Source organism: Dryas octopetala, chromosome 3 (assembly GCF_963921425.1).
Source record: "Dryas octopetala chromosome 3, drDryOcto1.1, whole genome shotgun sequence".
NCBI classification, from domain to species: domain Eukaryota; kingdom Viridiplantae; phylum Streptophyta; class Magnoliopsida; order Rosales; family Rosaceae; genus Dryas; species Dryas octopetala.
This window is the reverse complement of record NC_141368.1, coordinates 7,278,532-7,297,506: the sequence shown is the minus strand read 5'-3', so window position 1 is coordinate 7,297,506 and position 18,975 is coordinate 7,278,532. Positions and strand designations below refer to the sequence as shown.

The following is an 18,975-nucleotide window of genomic DNA, read 5'->3' as shown; positions in this document are numbered from 1 at the left end:
TTTTAAAGTTTTAATTTTCAAATTTTGAGTAAGTTAAAAAAGTCGATTTTACGGTTTAAAATAAGTAATCTCATGAAAATGAGATAAAAAAAAAAAATCGGTAGCTATTTGCTAGCTTGGACCAGGAAGTTGCTTGCTAACTAGTACTGAGCTACTACGCCAGAAAATATTTATACCCACTTTTTTGGGGCTAATTACGTATAAGGGTAGTACTACTTGGTCATTCTCACTCTTCAAAATTACTTGTTAGGTAGTGCACGCTCAGTATCGGAATTGTTTATTTTTTAGATCACCTATTAAAGATCATATCTGTAAAAAATCAATTAAATTGAAAATCGTTTAATTATATAACTGTTATCGAATAAATGAATAATTTGTATTTAACGAGTAATTTTTTGACCAAATCGTTCATTTATTTGATAACAATTATATAACCAAACGATTTTCAATTGAGTTGATTTTTTACAAAAATAATTTTTAATAAGTAATCTAAAAATGAACGATTCTGATTCTGAGCTAGTACTGCGAAACAAGTAGTTTTAGAAAGTGGGGATGACCCAAGCACTGCCCTAATTATTATATTATACTGTCTGTACTACTTCAGAAGTCATCCATATTCCACGAGAGAGATTTTGTAGCTTCACAGCCACTCAAATACCGAGTGGAACATGTTTGTTGCAACTAAGCGACCCAAAACACCAAAATAATTAAATATAGTGTCAATGATGGATGTATAATAGAATGAATTAATGTATCCATCAAATAATGCTATGTGTATATATCTACACATATATATCATGACCAAAAAGATAAAATACACACATATATATATATATACATACGAACGCCTGGTTAATTATATATACTCTAAAGTTTGTTCATAATTATGAGATTAAAACTCACAACACAAGTCACAAGGTTTATCTGCAGAAGCCAATCGATCATTTAGACACTAGCTATAGTAGAAAACATAGATTTAAGAATATTGGGATCTAACTACATATTAATTCTCAATACACAACCAAAGAGGTGAGATTTGAGAGGTAGATCTAATAATATTAATGATCAATCTTAATTTTGTGATGTCACTACTCCACAGTCCCATGCATATATAATGTGCCACACTAATTGCTTATTACAGAAAAGACATCCTTAATTCATTTCCCCTTTCCCTCTCATATAATATATATATGACAGACAAGACAAGACAGATGCTTGCTTGTTTTGTTTGCGTCTCTTACAAGATACAACAACCAGCAGCTCAGCCCCTAGCTAGCTAGCTACTCCTACAGTCACTCCTACTAGTTAAACAAATGTGTTTGCTGAGCTATTGGGCATACATTTTTAGTGAAACAAATTAATGCTTCATCCAAAGTTTCATGTTATTAATTACTAGCTATATAGTATTTAAATTTTTTTTTTAGGGGCTAAGTAATTAGTAATTAGCTCCATTGTCTTTAAGATTACATTTGGAATTAAATAGTACGAGATCTGAATACCAATCAATCAATATGACATAATAATTTATCAGAACCTTCTCCCACATAATTCATGCCTCAATGGTGGACCTTCAAGTTTTCTGACTAAAAATGCACCCTGCTAGTTGACCCAAGTTTTTTTTTTTTTTTTTCCTTTCTTTATTTTTACATATATATATGCCTGGCTAGGTGAACTGGTGAAGTGTGGATAGCTGAGTTTTCTGACTAAAAATGTATGAAGTGTGGATAATTTTCCAATGATGATAATAAATTCAAAAGGTGCAAGATGGTGTCACCATTAGGGGACTTTATAAATAGTAACCAGACTAGGTCACATTAAAATTTGATTTGACAAAAATTAAGATGCTTATGTGTGTGTGTGTGTATAATATTTTTCTTTCAAATTGACATTGTATCAACTTGCCTTTGTCTATACAGACACCTAAGTCATTGTCCAAAATTGAGTGCTTCAATATGAAATTAGTGTTCAATATATAAGGAAAATAGCACCCCCAACACTGTCATTCTCCAAATAATTAACAATTTACTCAATATGAAATTAGTGTTGAATATGAATATGTTCTTCTATTTATTAATTCTCTCTCTCTCTCTCTCTCTCTCTCTCTCTCTCTCTCTCTCTCTCTCTCACTGTAGGGGTACTACTTGGGAGTGGTGATGGTAGTAGTGGCAATGCGTGTGTGTTGCATGAAATTGATAGATTTTGACTTAATTAATTGAGAATTTGAAGTGTAATCTTTGCTTTCAAGGGACAACCACCAATTTGTTCATACATGCATACATAACTCTCACTGTAACCAATTTCTTCATACATACATACATACACATAAAGAAGTAAAATCGGACATGATGTGTTTTTAGAATTAAATTAAAACAACAAACAAAAACAAAACTCAAAAAATTGAACAGTGTAGTGGTGCTGTGTATGTGAAAGTAAAACTTAAGGAAAAAGTATTTAATTCAACCTTAATTACTGAACCTACACTATGTTTTGTCTAACAGATTTCACCAAGACAACAGATATGCACATGATGTGTTAACTCTACAATGAATGTAAAACAATGATTTGGAGGTGAATGGATACCAAAACATCCATTTTATGAAGAGTGATGGAAAGGGCATGATTTCATCATAGGCTGTCAAACACAACATTGACGTGAACAAGTGGCCCTGTAAAATTTGAGCTTCAAATAATCAGGTCTGCCCTGTAAAAATCATATGATTCCCTTCTTATATTACATGAAATTATGGAAAGGCATACAATCATATGATTCCCTTCTTATATTACATGAAATTATGGAAGGGAACCATATGTTTCTTGATTCATTCTATAATTGTTTAAACATTTTTTTTTTTTTGGCCCAATTGTTTAAACTTTGGAGTTTAAAAGTTGTCTAACATAGTGTTAGAATCTTATAGTTCCAGAGATTTTAAGTTCGAAACCTTTTATCTCTATTCCATACTTCTTCCACCATATAATTTCAATTTTGAGTAATGGACCATGGACTACATTGAGGCACGTGCAACAAGGACAAATTGCTTGAGGGCTGAAAAGCAATATGGTGAAAGTTGATTGCTCAAAAAACCAAAAAGGCTGATAGGAATGGCAATACAGGATGTAGATGGGTTCATCAGAATGAGACACAAAAGCTTTTTAATCAGCACAAGACGACCTTAAGCAGGCTGGATTCATATTAAACCAAGTGATAACAATGGACAGTGAATGAATTAATTGATCCATCACCACCTTTCCTCCATCTTCTACATTTTACCGTTCACATGTTGCAGTCCTTGTACAAGTCATGGGTTTCATCAGGAAATCAAATCCAGCCCAATGCTTTGTGAAATAATTTGTTATTCAAATATATCAACAAAATAATATAATCATACCAGTTTTTCTTCAACTTTTATTTTAGCACATTGGTAGATGCAAACAGAATCACCCAATTCAATTTTTATTTTATACATTTTCAGCTTTCCATCTAATAGAGTAATTAATACATGAGTGTATCAAAAACCCATGGCTCTTGCCTCTCTCCCCTCTCAAGACCAGACCAAAACCACAAATGTTGAGGCTAAGTGTACTCCTCCGAGTATATATGAACCATACTCCACTGGCTGCAGGGGAATTTATTAGTCACTGGTCGACCATGGCCCTTATTTGTAACATTCTTGGTGGACCATGTCTACAGAAGAGCAACTCAAACTCCGGCCTGAGGCTCAACAAACACAGATGTTGTTCTTCGGGGCACAGTAAAGCATTTGTCATACACAGATCTTTTAGCTCTTTCATCGGTTGACATTACCTGCACAAAGTATGTATTAAAGAGCCATAAGAAAACAAATCAAGGTGATCTATATTGAAGCAACTTCAAGAGATAAGAGCTCAGCATTAAGAAATAAACAAACAAATAAAAACATGACTACCTGTCCAGGATGCAATTGAAGAGTCCTAGCCCGAAGAGGAGGATTTGCAAATGACACCTCAGTTGGAGATGCATTGTTGATAACCACAACATATGAGTAGTTCAAATACCAACTGCCATTCCGACTAACATGAACCCGCTCTGACCGATGGATGTACGGGTGGGTGCGAGTTGAGTCCCAAGCCGCCCAATGCCCACCCCTAGTTATTGTATTCCATAGTTTCCTTTATAGGTTTTTGCATAATATAATCACTATCTAGTAGCTGTTTTTTATCTTCAACTTCCTGAACTTCTTTCTCTTCCTCTCTACATGGTCGCTGGATATAGATTGGTCATCAAGTAAAGTATCCAACTCTTCATTTTTTTTTTCTCTAAATTTTATATATTTTTTAATATTAATAAATTTATTTGTAATCTATTCAAAGGGCTGTATGACTACAGTCTACTCTAGAGCTTTGATGGACATTTACTGTGGAGAATTGAGGTGGGATGATGCAATGATCTTGGATGAAGATAATTTTGGATACCATGCTTGGTTTGAACCTAAGCCAAGGTATATATGTGAATTGGAGATTTCATGACGAAAATGATAATGCGATTGACACAAGGAAACCACCCAGCAAATTTGGTTACTGATTTCAATGACAAAATTATTGTGCTGTGTGGTAAAAATGATGATGTTGTAATGCTTGAGTAAATGGAGAGAGCTAATAATTGTTGATTATTCATTACTTGTTTTTATTAATTTATTATTGCTTTATATTTGTACCTTCTTGGTTGTGTAGGGTTAAACAACTTTATTTCCACTCATTGTTGCGATTAGCCAAGGAGAGTTTTTTGTCTACCTCAAATATTATGAGTGAATTAAACTACATGGGAAAACTAAATGGATGTGACCGCGTCCAGACTATGGTAAATGGTCTATAGTAGCTAATAGGCAAACCGACGTCCACCTCGAATGCACACTCTTATATTCATTTGCCTATTGCCTATTAGCTACTATAGATCATTTACTGCAGTCTGGATGCCAGTAACATCCATTCAGTTTTCCCATGTAGTTCAATTCACTCATAATATTTGAGGTAGACAAAAAACTCTCCTTGGCTAATCGCAACAATGAGTGGAAATAAAGTTGTTTAACCCTACACAACCAAGAAGGTACAAATATAAAGCAATAATAAATTAATAAAAACCAGTAATGAATAATCAACAATTATTAGCTCTTTCCCTTTACTCAAGCATTACAACATCATCATTTTTACCACACAGCACAATAATTTTGTCATTGAAATCAGTAACCAAATTTGCTGGGTGGTTTCCTTGTGTCAATCGCATTATCATTTTCGTCATGAAATCTCCAATTCACATATATACCTTGGCTTAGGTTCAAACCAAGCATGGTATCCAAAATTATCTTCATCCAAGATCCTTGCATCATCCCACCTCAATTCTCCACAGTAAATGTCCATCAAAGCTCTAGAGTAGACTGTAGTAATATAGCCCCTATGAATAAATTACAAATAAATTTATTAATATTAAAAAATATATAAAATTTAGAAAGAGAAAAAATAAAGAGTTGGATACTTTACCTCATGACCATCCTGTATCCAGTGGTCAAGTGACAATGTCTCCATGCAGCCCTTTACCTCATGACCATCCTGTATCCAGTGGTCAAGTGACAATGTCTCCATGCAGCCCGATTATACAAAGACGTGTCTAAAGTAACATTTGGGCTCTCTGGTGATTCATCCGACATGCTGAACCTAGGAAAAAAAAACTTAAAATACATGAAATGTACCTAATCCATGACCTGAATTTTTGCAGCAAGAAAAAATTAGAAGCAAAAAAAGACATTCAAATAACAGTAAAGAGGAAGAGAAAGAAGTAAAGGAAGTTGAAGATAAAAAACATCCACAAGATAGTGATTATATTCTGCAAAAACCTATAAAGGAAACCATGGAAAACAATAAGAGCTGAAAACCTAGAAAAGAAATCAATGACTCAAGAAAACGAAATCACTGAAAAAAAAAAAGATTGAATATACAATCACTGAAAAAGGACATAAAATCAAAATCAGCAAAAAACTATAACTACATAGCAGAATAAATGAATATACAACCACCAAATCACTGAAAAAAATCAAAATTAAAATCAAATCACTAAAACATAGACCCTAAAATAAAATAAAACCCCAAAATGAAAACCCCAGAATCAAAACCATAAAACTAAAACCCTAACAATCCTATATCCAGAACCAAACATAAATTTTCGGAATGGCATTTCCAGGAACCAAAACCAAACCAAGCCATTCCCAAAGCAACGGGTTCAGTTAACCAAACTTTTCGGTTTGGTTATCCGGTTATCCAATGGGCCACTATAGTCAGCCCAACTTTGTGATTCTTTTGGATAAAGGCACATTTTGCACACTTCATGGCTAAATAAAGGGCCTATTTTGACAATCCTTTTCAATTTTCTGAAATCTCATTAAGCACACACAAATAAATTACTTAGCACTTAGCAGTTCATCCTAACACATTTAATCATAAAACAAGTGACAAGTTCTAACAAATTCAACCACAAACAAGTGAAGAGTTCTAACAAGTTAAAGAACATGAAAATAACAAATGAAGACAGACCCTGCTTAATAAAAACAGCCAAGAAGTAACCTTCTCCTTGCTGCAACCATTCAAAAACCAGCAAGCATTCAATAGGCAACAACAAGCAAGCATTCAACCTAATTTCATTGATCACACATTTACATTAAAACCAGCAAGCATTCAATAGGCTACAACAAGCAAGCATTGAGCATTCACCTTTTTCCACCGTCGGTGACTGGATAGACAATCGGAGTCCATGGTTGGACTCGCCAAGGTGAGGACCCAGGTGATCTGGAGCCGCGATGTGGCCGGAAAACGCAGCTCGCCGGCGGAGAGGCTCGGCTCTGTTCTGCGTCGGTGGTGATGGGATGAGGCAACGAAGACCAAAGGGAGAGAGAGGGGAAGGAATCGAGCAAAACCCGCCAAGATCCTCCGACGTTGGATGCCGGACGGCGCTACACGCGCCGGTGCAGGCGCGCGGAGGAGAGAGGGGTGTCGGTGAGAGAGAAGAGAGAATAGAGAAATGGGAGAGAGAGAGAGAGAGAGAGAGTGCGGAGTGAAGAGAGACTGAGAGAGACAAAAGCATAAATAAAAAGCATATATTTTTTAATAAAAGCATAAATAAATTACTATTTTTAATAAATTTCAAAAGCATATATTTTTTAATAAAATACATATATAAATTAATATTTTCATAAAAAATTAAAATTAAATATCAAATCTTAATAATTTTTTAAAATTTCCTTTGATGTACCCGTTAGTTACTTTGTTATCCTTTTCAACTTCCTGTAAAATGTAGCAAATAAGTCTAAATACCCAGAGGGAGTTTCACTTCTCTATGGCCACGCTTGTTTCACTGTGCTAGCTAGCACTGGCCAGGATTGTGTTAAATAACACCATTATCCTGTGTTTGGAGACACGCGGGATAAAGTTTAAGTGAGCTATGCAACATCGGTTTTCTTAAAACACATCACTATACCTTCTTACATAGCACTGTCGAAATGGACCGTGCTATGTAAGCCCCTGACTATGCCTTCTTACTCAGCGAGAGGAAGCCATCAGAGATGCAGGATCAGACATTTATGGCCCTCTCAAACAACAAACTTTCATCACCAAAATCTTTTCTTCAACTCAGAAAGACCCAAAACAAAGGCAATTGACCAGCTTCCTCACCAACAACAAACTTTCATCACCAAGCTCCTGCAGTTTTGGTTTTTTGTTTAAAAGAGAGAATAAGGAGATGAAGGATGGCCACCATCGGGGACCAGATTGGATTGAATTGATCTACTGGATTATTTGGGATTGATATACTGAATTGATGCCTTGAATTTTTTCTGGGTTATAGATGAAGAGGAAGGAGGAGGAGGAGGAGAAGGTGGAGGAGGAGGGTGTGGGGGTGGGGTAGGGTGGGGGCGATCTACAAAACAGGTATTGAAGAAGAAGAACCAGAAGAAGAAAAAAATGGAAATGGTAGGATCTATTTTAATGAATTTGGTACATATCAATGCAATCGGCCGAGGGCCCATCGGTAATGGGCGTCTTGATAGTTCTATTGCACAGTAAGAAGGAAGAGCAAAGAGGAGTAGATAAACAATGGTTCTTGGTGTTCACGTGGGTAGCTGGGCTAGGTGAAGATGATTGGGAGAAGAAGAATAAAGCAGAAAAAAGGATAGAGTCCATTGACTGGAGATGTAGTCAGGCTTTATGAATGGAGAAAAAAGGCTTTAAATTGTTTATTAATTTAAAAATTAAAATAATTATAGCTTAATCCGATCATGCACTAAACACAAAAAATGTTATTTAGCTTATCCAACTTCATAGTTCGACATAATACCAAACACAGAATAACATTAGTCCAGCTTACTCCAATCCAACACTATCCAGCATAATCCATAAGAATAATCTAGTCCAACATAGTCCAGCGTGCCAAACATAGCCTATGGGTCTACGATGCCTAAATCAATCATTGGATTAAAAGCAAACAATTGTCAAGTGAAGTCGGTAAAGAAAATAATAATCACCTTTTTTCGAGCCCTTGCCAAACCTTTTATAGATCTCCTTCGAAGGACTTAATCCTTGGACTTGTGGGATAACTACCCCTCAATAGGAGCAAGGTATTAAATTTCAAAATTTTCGGCGAAATTTTGCTGAAAATTTCGATTTTTTGGGTGTCGAAATCGAAACCCACATTTGTTAAGTTTTCGTGATAATTTCGCCGAAATCCTCGAAATTTTCAACGGTGAAACAAACCCAGCCCCCCGTTGCCTTAGAACTCTGTCTCTTCGCCCAAAAAACATGTAAACGCTCAAAACATAAAAAAAAAAAAACAGAAACTTACATGGCTATTTAGAGGAGATGACCTCATCCATTTGTTTACAGCTTCATCCATCTGATCCAGGGAGAAAGAGAAGGGGGCGGCAAGGAAGAGATCGAGGGAGAAAGAGGGAGCGCGGCAGGGGGCAACAGAGCGGAGATCGACGAAGAAAAAAGGGGCGGCGGCAGGGGGGAGAAAGATGGGGCGGTGGCAGAGGGGCGACATGGGGGAGATGAGGGAGAAAGAGGTGAGGGTGGGTTGAGGGATAGATGAGAGAGAGAGAGAGAGAGAGAGAGAAGCAGGGGATGAAGAAGAAAGAAGAAAAAAAGAACTAGAGATGGAGACTCACGGGGGAAAAGAAAAGGAGGGAAAAAAAAAAAAGAAGGAAAAAAAAGAAAAGAAAAAAGGAAAAAAAAAAGGAAAGAAATAATAAAAAAGAGAAAAAAATTAAAAGGTTTAGGGTTGATTAATTGGGGTTTGGGGCATTTAGGCAATTGTAAAGAAAAAAAAATGGTTTTGGGTTTTGTTTGGCCGTTTTGGAGTTCCGTTTAGTTATTTTTAAATCCTAAATCAATAAACTTTAATATATTTTTATATAAAAAATAATTAAAAATATCATAAAGGGCCTAAATCCTAATATCATATACCATATCCTAAACAATATAGAGTATAGATTATAAAATATATAGGGTTTAATGTATAGATTATAAAGTATAAATAATATACTAATTTCATTTATTCATTATACTAATTTTATTTAACAGTATTTGTCTCCATGGCACATTATATTCATCTTATATCACATGAAGCCTACTATATATATAATTGGTTTATTCAATATTTTTTATCAATTTAGTAGATAATATGTTAAATAAACATATGATAAAGTTTTATTCAAAATTTCCGTATTTTGATAGTAATTTCCGTCGTTTCCATATAATTTTTGTCGAAATTTAAAAATCTTCGAAATTTCCGTCGAAATTTCCATCGAAATTTCCTTGAAACCCGAAATTTTATTCCTTGAATAAGAGATAGTTTATCATCAACTTAGTTATCTAAAACTAGATTGGGTTTTGATTTAGGCTCCCAGCCTTATTAATATTTATTTGGATAAATTGAGCCTTTAACAATTTTTATTAATTAATAAGGCTTATCAAAGATCATATAATATTTCAATTGAATTATTAAATGTAAATGTAATTTTTTAAATTAGGTCACAAACATGTTGGCATATTTGTTTTAGGTATTTTCATTTTACATTTTTTTCCTTTGACCTACATGTGATGAGTGTTAGTTAATATTTATAAGGTTTTGACAAAATTGTCTTTAAGCCTTTTATATTGTCTTTGAAGTTAGCTAATGTAATCTCACCATTCATTTAATTTAAAATAAAATTCTTTTAATCTATAAGAAAATTATTTTCATTCATTATAAAATCATTCACCGATTTAAAGGGCATTTCCCCTCTTAGGATGTACAATGAAATTTGTAGAGGTTACATGTTAAGTTTTAACTCCAAAATTTTGGGATTAAATCTCCCTTAAAATAATTATAGCTAGATGCATCAAACACAACACACAACACACAAGACAATACTATTTGGCTTATCAAGCTTCATAATCCGACAGTGCAACCAAATTTTCTTCAATTTTTATTTTATATATTTTCAGCCTTCCACAGCAGCATGGATGTGACTCTTCTGAGGTTTAAAGGATGGCTCAGCTAATCTTGGTCTAATCCTGAAAAAGATACAGAGCCAGAAATTATCAATGGACATATCATCCCAGTTGTTCTAAAGGGTCTGATGCCAGATGCTTAGATCCACCACTAGCAAGGGTTTCTACATCACAATCAAAATCATGAGAGCTACAGATCGAATCAAATGATTGTGGATATAAAAGAGTGCTTACAGTGGGCAGGTCTTTTCATTTTTCTCTTCTGGAGGAAGGCCAATACCCCAATTGTTAGAATTATAAGTGAAGTCAAGCCTGGAATCATAACAACCAAATATTAAATTTGAGCAAGACAGGGACGTGTTACAGCTTGCATTGATTCCTCGATCAGTAATGATTACATAGGAGTGGGATATCTATTTATGACCAGAGATGGGTTCCAACTTGTAACTCGGAATTAGTATTATCATAGAGAAGATCATATACTCATTCTAGCAATTAAAATAAAGTACGATTGTCCATAATCTTACATAACGATTATAATTAAGATAGTAATGAAAGAATGAGATTAATAGTGGACCTATTGAACCAGTCACCAGGATTGTATGAATCACGATCAAGTGATTTTGAAAACATAATGCATCAGCACTGCAAGACATAATGCATTTGGCGTGGCTGTGACATGATGCCAATGGCGGTTTCGTTTATGCCATTTTATTTCCAGATCAGGGAAGAGGCAGGACAAGAAATTAAACTTTTGTGACTGGAGCTGGTTTTCTAATTGCTCTTTCAATCTCGCCTCTTTTCAGATACTTTTATTCGTCCCATGCATTGTTGTGGACAACGCTATACATAATAGGAAAGAATAATTACAAAATACACGTAATAACTATGAATTACACAATTATACTCCTGGTCCTATATACATAAGGAGTCACGCGAACACAAATCCCTTGATATAAATAAAGGATAAAGGGTGCTGCTTGGATGCGTGAACGTTAAGAAATTGGAAAACCTATCTAATCTAGTTAGGGTTTCGGGCTTGGGGGGCTAGCGATAGCTTGGAGAAGACGAAAGGTACTGACAAGCGGAAGAAGGAAAAAGCCATGCCTGCTGTGCCAGAAAACATATACGTATGTACCATCGAGCACACAGGATTGAAGGTTGCTTACGTTGTCCAGGCTATTAGATTGAGTGATCTGTTATCATGCTCTTGCCCTAATCCAGATATCAGATCATGGCACAAGTGCAGTGAATTCTCATTCCGCCAAGTGGGTTATAGGGTGGATGACAATCTTAAGATGCAGACATGGTCCCATGGATGATATTGATGATTATTTTCGCGTGCAGGTATATTTGCAAAATCAATTTAATGGATTCAACTAATGTTATATATTCCATAATTAATTTATTTTCTTTGTTTTTTTTCTTTTTAGCGTACTGTCCAACTTAAGCTTTGATGGATGATGATGTCCAAGATTTGCTGTTCAGAAGTGAATGAAATGGGGTTGAGAACTTAATGTGAATGAAATGGGGCTGAGAACTTATATTGAACTTATGGATATATACTTATATTATCTTGTATTGGAGCTTTTTTTGGTTTGTCAAAATATTTGAATTGCTTGATCCTGCTCTCGAGATTTGCATTTTGGTATATATGAATGTCCTTAATTAATGTCCTTAGTGTTGATGCCTTGTGTCGCCTTCAATGGTTGATGTGGGTACACCACTAATTACATTTGAATGTTTGAATTAAGTACTTAAAAAGACCAGCTCTAGCTTCAAAGATACATCCAGATGCATCAATTTTAAGAAGGCCCCAATTGCTTGGTTATTCCTTTCGATTATTGGTTGGAGAAGTTTCAACAAATTGGTTAATTTGTTGCTAGTAGCATTGGTTTTTCTAGGTCATAGATTCATCATTGGCTAAAGAAATAGAACAGTGGCAGCAGCTTCAAATTTACAACAAGGCTCTCCTGGTGGATTACTGTAATTCATGGATTTTATTAATAAAAAATCCAACAAAATGAAAACACAATTAGGATGGTTCTATTATTGTAATTCATGGATTTTTATCAAAGACCCCAAATTTACATTCTTTTCTTTTCTTTTCTTTCTTTGAAAGAGCAAATACAATATGTCAAATTATGTATTACACAATTCTAATGCAAACTACTTGCTATCTCATTTCCTTCCATCCATCCTCTGCCAGGGTCTAAGCTAGCTAATTCCCAGTGTCCAGAACACCAGAACCAACCATCACCATGCAACCAATTCTTTATCATTTCATGTCTGATTTCTTTACTCAATTTTCTGAAATTCTTGCAAAAGCACCACTGCACCGCAACAGTACTACATAACAAAATTGAGTAACTTAATTTATTATAATATTCTCTTTTGCATTATTAATTTACATAATTTAATTCGCAAGTCGCAAGCAAGTAAAGGCCAGAAAATGAAAAGAATATTAATTTGATTAATATTGATATTTTGAAGGCTGAAGCAAGCGCAGTGGTAGAGTACTGCGGAGGTCCAGGCTTCCAGCTAAGCTAGTAAAAGTAAAAGAAGATGGTGAAAGACAAAAAGTTAGAAAAATCTGAGATGGGGAGGCGGCTTCGAGGACGCCGGTATATTTGGCGTGTGCAGGTAAACGTAGGATAAATATGGTGTTGTGATGACCATTGGATCCTTTTAATGGTCAAGATCAAAAGTCTGGTAGAATTCTGGTAGAGAGAGCCTGGCAGAGGATCCTTATCCGTTGTGTACATTTCTTCACAGTCTGAATCTTGGGATTTTTTTATTTTTTATTTTTTATTTTTATTATTATTATTTTTTTAATCGTTCTTAGTCCTAAGCAGTGCTTAAAAAGGTTGTTATCACCAATTCAACTTTTGACTGCTGGCGAGACTTCTTCCTCCTTTTGTATTTTTTATGTTTTTTCTAACCTTCAAATACGAATAAAGAGCTTGACGTTCACGAATGGCTCCTGGTAAAAGAAAAAAGTATTTAGAAATTGAAATTTGAAAAGTTTTTGTGATAATTTGCAGCCTTGTAAAATTGAAAATGAAATGAAAAGTGGAGTTATGATCTCATACTTTAGCTGACAGCTGCTGGCATAAATTTCCTAATACAGTGTATACTAGAAGAACCAAAGCAAGAAACACAAAAAGTCGGCCAAAGAAATTAATGACCCAAAATAAAGAAAGAAAACAATTCAAATCGTGAACCCGGAAGTGCTTCTCCTTGAAACGGAAAATACTGGTTTTATTCAAGAAAACAGCAGAGTTCCAATAAGGCTTGTGTGAGATTGAATAAGAAATCTCAGAGAGATTGCGACAGTGACTGGTAGATATATATATATATATATATATCCAAGATGGGTTCTTTCAAGGGTCATGCTCTGCCAGGGACCTTGTTTCTTGTAGTTGGGCTGTGGCACATATGGAGCGCGTTGGTGAGATATGTATCCAACCCCAAGTCCTTTCAGGTTCACGTATGGAATCCTGTGCCGGGTTTTGATGGGAGGCTAAAGTACTTGGAGCTTTATCTTGTAGCCATTGGTGCTTGCATTGATATGTGTGATATGTGTATTGAGCTTTTGTATTCCACTTATCTCAAGTTCCTTGTTGACGGAGTCTTGAACCCTCATCACATGAAGGATTTTGAGCACTCAGGGATGCTTCTTATGTTCTTTATCTTTGGCGTCGTCATTCTGCTCTCAGAGAAGACAAGGTATAGTCATAATCATTTGAATATGTTAATTTCCTTTTTTCCTTAAACTCATGTTGTGTAAAAATCTGTTTGGTTCTTAAAAATACACATCAAGATACTATTTATTCGTTTTTTTTTTTTTTTTCAGCTAGCAGGCATTTGTGTGTATGTATGTCTCCTCTGTTTCTCTGGCAATTTAAAGATTTAAGTTTATGTATCATGGATATTGATGTGACGATAATTACTGAAACTTGCTAAGCAATCAAAACTGTTAAAATAATAGTACTTGCATGTGGAGATGACTGGGGTACTTGCTTGTATGATGACTGTTTGTTCTGGTTTACATTAGGAGGGGAAAATAATTTGCAATTAGAATTCCATGGTAAGGGAGTAGGGACTGGCTATTATTTTGGTGTTGTGGTTTTCACTGGGTGTGCCTAAGCTTCCGGTAGGCATCTATATGTGCTGCTAATGGAATTTATGCAGCTTCTTTCTTAAGACAAGCATAGGAAGCTAGACAGGTGGTTAGATGGGCTAGGCTGACTTGGTTTTGGCAAAACATTCTTAGGATGAGCTTTATTTTGTGGCTTACAGTTGGGGACAGGCTTGCTACAAGGATAGGATTTGTCACTGCCTGTGTTCTTTGTTCCTCAGCCATGAAATCCCATGAGCTTCTCTTTTTTGACTGCCCTTATAGCGAAGGTATTTGGCTGCAGCTTATGAGGAATGTGGTGCTCCTTGGCCTGGTCTCTCGTGGTCATAAAGCATAGATTGGGCTACCTCTCTTTGGAAGGGAAAACATCTCACTTCTATTGCTAAGAAGTTTTGCCTTTTTGCCTCTGTTTATGCTATTTGGGGTGAAATAAATAACTGGATTTTCAAAAGTGTAAGTGTCTTGCTGTTATTCTTAAGTCTGCCATCGCCACTGTGATGATAGGCGGGAGCAAAAGTGGAGCCTCCCTGATGATATTCTCAGCTTGATTTGTATCTTTTCCTGTCTTTGCTTCTTGCTGCCAGTTCAACTTGTTCCCCTAGGGTATGCCCCTTGTAGTTTGTTTGTTGCTTTGTTTTGGCTTGTTAGCCCTTGGCTGTGGTGTTATTTGGTTTTCTGTTTGCATGTATTGGCTTTTTAGCCCTAGGATGGGCTTAGTCTTATTAGATGATTCATCATTCTGGTTTTGGTTGGTTTTCTTGCTTGCCCCATTGGGTTTTGGTAGTAGGCTCTTTTAGGCTTCCTTATGTGGCTTTTGCTGTTAACATTTTGACCTTGTTTCTTCCTGGGTAATGCCCCTTCTAAATTTGTATCACTTTCTTATTTAATATGCTTTTATTTACGGAAAAAAGAATATCAGTTGACTCTCTTGAGGACTTGTTATAAACATCACATACCGACTTCTAACTGAAGAAATTCTCTATTAATACTTGGAGCTTGAAATGATTTTTCTGATCTGAAGTCTGAACATTAATTTAAGTATTAACTATATGTGCCAATGGGGGGGTGTATTTTGACTGGTAATGTGAAAGCACTGGGTAGGTTTATTACTTGAAAGAAAAATCTAAGATGGTGGCAGAGTTTAACCTCGATTCAGTTCAGTTATTGCTGTACACTGTTGGTTTGGGGTTTGAAGTTGAAACATCAAAGCCTCATTGCTTGGATCAGGATGTTCTGCTGAACCATTGCCACATTAGGCCTTAAGCCATTTGTTGGATGCCTTTTCCTTAGTGGATTTTTGGTTGAACTTTTAACATTAGAGACTACAGTTAGACAGTGATAGATGGTGGAAGCTATGTTCATATTGTTATCATAGGATGAGTGCTTATACAATTTTACAGTGACATGATAACCCTGTGTTCTTAATAGTTAATTTAGTGCTAATTTTGGTTGTTCATCACTTCATCTATGCAATAACCATAGTTTTGTTTTTAGCCATCTATGTGATAACCCTAAAAGTATGGCTAATATTTTTTCTTTTCATCTTTCTAATTTCTTGCATTTAGATTTCTTCCGATGCCTGAAGGAGCTCTTTGTCTGATTGCTGCGACAGCATTCTGTGCAGAGTACCTCCTGTTCTACTTTCACTCAACTTCTCATAAAGGCCTCGAGGGGTACTACCACATCCTCCTTGTCCTCTTAATTGGGCTCTGCGTATTATCGACTGTTGCTGGAGCCCTATTTCCAACCAGCTTTCCAGTTGATTTATGTAGTGGTATTGCCATGACTCTCCAAGGCCTCTGGTTTTATCAGACTGCATTCACTCTCTATGGACCCATGATGCCAGATGGTTGTCGGCTTAAGGAAGATATGATCTCATGTCATTCTGTGGACAATGAGATCCGGGGCGAGTTGCTTGCAAACTTCCAGTTCTTTGCCCTGGTTCTTGGTGTACTTGTTGCAGTTGTGGGAGGATATGGTTTCATTGCTTCAAGATTTGGGCAATCGGATGTTAGGAGATTGAGTGGTTGAGGATCGAAATAAGGGTATGCTATCTTAACTTGCCCTATATTTATTGCAACCTTTTTCAGTAGCTTATGAATTAATGTTTAGATAAAATTCTCTCTCTTTTCTTCTGTCTTATCAACTCTTAGGCCCCATTGCCTTCCCACGAGAAAGTAAATCTGATTTTGATGCTAATTGAAATTTTGCATTACTAACCAATTAATGCTGAAAAAAGCGTTTGTGTGATTTTACAGGTTTCGAATGCACATCTGCCGAAAACTAACGTTTAATCAAAGTGGATGGTGGCAGTCATCACATCAGTTAGAAGGAAATGGATATGACCTGTGAAACATTAAATATACAAATAGAAAATAATGGGAATAAAGATAGCGCAACTTCAATTCTTTTTGTCAATAATGTGCATGCCTTTGTTCAAGGTCATGTTATTTCCTAATTTCTTAGTTTCTTTTCTTTCTTTTTACTGAGTTTCTTAGTACTCGTTTGGTAATGATTCTTTATATGGCTTTTATTTTTAACTAAAGAAAGGAGGGAAAGAGATGAGATATGAGAGTTGAGGAAGAAATCCAATTGCCTTGGTTTTTAAATTTTTTAGTTTTTATTGTAGTCTGACTACAAATGTAATCTATGTAGTTTAGTTTATTTTCCACTGAAGTTCTTGTAATTCTAGTTTGTTAATAATAATCGTGTACTTTATTAACGTGTTTTCCACGTGTTTTCTAATTGCTCTTTCAATCTCGCCTCTTTTCAGATACTTTTATTCGTCCCATGCATTGTTGTGGACAACGCTATACATAATAGTAAAAAATAATTACAAAATACACGTAATAACTATGAATTACACAATTATACTCCTGGTCCTAGATAGATAAGGAGTCACGCGAACACAAATCCCTTGATATAAATAAAGAAAAAAGGGTGCTGCTTGGATGCGTGAAAGTTAAGAAATTGGAAAACCTATCTAATCTAGTTAGGGTTTCGGGCTTGGGGGGCTAGCAATAGCTTGGAGAAGACGAAAGGTACTGACAAGCGGAAGAAGGAAAAAGCCATGCCTGCTGTGCCAGAAAACATATACGTATGTACCATCGAGCACACAGGATTGAAGGTTGCTTACGTTGTCCAGGCTATTAGATTGAGCGATCTGTTATCATGCACTTGCCCTAATCCAGATACCAGATCATGGCACAAGTGCAGTGAATTCTCATTCCGCCAAGTGGGTTATAGGGCGGATGACAATCTTAAAGATTATGTGGGTTGCGGAATTTTGGGCTCCAAAATCCTTTTCGCCGGAGGCTTGAAACCCAAAACCCCCAGTAGTGGCCCCATGTCTCGTGTGGGATCCGAATTAGTCGCGTCTAGAGGAATTTATGTGTTTGACACTAGTGATACAACAACCACCGAAATCAAGATGGGAAGATTTCCGAATTTCCAAACAGGGAAATCTGAACCATGGCTGCAGGAGGTGGCCGGGAAACTCTATGCTCTCCCCAGTAAGGTCAACCATTTATGTTGGAATAAATGTTTATCTTTCGAGGTATTGGACCCGGCAGTCGGGAAATGGTCGGCCCTGCCTAAACCTCCATTTTACGAAGGCAAGTTCTATGACTATTTTGCTCAATTCTACTCTAATGCAGTTGTGAACAACAAGCTCCTTGTCTCCACTCCAAATCGTCCATACATTTACTCATTCGACTGCTCTAACCCACAATCCAAATGGGAGATTACAAAGTCTACGTTCAAAGGCCTCCCTTGCCCTTTACCCTTTCATGGCAAAGCTTTAACTGTGTCAGATGATGATGATTGCCTAATGTTTACCTACCAGTTAAGTTGTGCAAAGCCTATAGTAGTCTACCAAATGTTCAATGATGATACTATGCGCATTATTGGAGCTCTGGATTTGCCAAACTTCCAATTGTCTTATGTTGCCAGACCATTCCAGTATAGTTTTGTCGATCTGGGAGATCGAAAAGTCTGCCTTATTCTGGCCTGTTACATGGACTTTCTCAGTTGTGATTGGATGCCTGACACTGAGACCGGGTTTATGCGCTTTTTTGCGGTAACCTTGGAATTTTCAAATACAAGGGACAGGGACATCCATTCGGATTCTAAATCAAAACGGGAATTCATAATCCTTAATACTCGCATCTTTGATAGCAAGCCACAGTCTGAGGATACAAAAGTTAAACTTCTTGGTTGCTTTGTGCCACTGTAAGTTAATCTTGCTCTTGCTGATTAATTATAATTTTATAAGCACGCATGGTTTGTGTTTGCCTGAGAGAGAGTATTGATCGATCGAGTAATAT

The 18,975-nt window shown here is 36.1% G+C and overlaps 1 protein-coding gene and 1 long non-coding RNA gene across 3 annotated transcripts; one reads left to right on the top strand and one right to left on the bottom strand.

Moving 5' to 3' along the window:
* Positions 1-3,283: 3,283 nt before the first annotated feature.
* Positions 3,284-7,056, bottom strand: LOC147290304 (uncharacterized). Of its 2 annotated transcripts, XR_015121306.1 has the most exons (4): positions 6,736-7,056; positions 5,569-5,685; positions 3,924-5,511; positions 3,285-3,802 (listed from the first exon to the last, which is right to left on the bottom strand). It is a non-coding gene; the product is annotated as an uncharacterized LOC147290304 (long non-coding RNA). The 2 variants fall into 2 exon arrangements; XR_015121305.1 differs by having other exon boundaries at positions 3,284-3,802; positions 3,924-5,685.
* A 6,635-nt stretch (positions 7,057-13,691) lies between these two features.
* Positions 13,692-17,378, top strand: LOC147290303 (uncharacterized). The gene is made up of 3 exons (XM_086237843.1): positions 13,692-14,238; positions 16,216-16,695; positions 16,909-17,378. The coding sequence occupies exons 1-2, from the start codon at positions 13,883-13,885 to the stop codon at positions 16,679-16,681; spliced, it is 822 nt and encodes a 273-aa protein (XP_086093969.1). The 5' UTR covers positions 13,692-13,882; the 3' UTR covers positions 16,682-16,695; positions 16,909-17,378.
* The last annotated feature ends 1,597 nt before the right edge of the window (positions 17,379-18,975 follow it).

Excerpts from the sequence above, each read along its gene's own strand:
- LOC147290303 (XM_086237843.1), top strand. The coding sequence starts at position 13,883 with ATGGGTTCTTTCAAGGGTCATGCTCTGCCAGGGACCTTGTTTCTTGTA. Across the intron at positions 14,239-16,215 it reads CTGCTCTCAGAGAAGACAAG|ATTTCTTCCGATGCCTGAAG; the intron begins GTATAGTCATAA and ends TCTTGCATTTAG.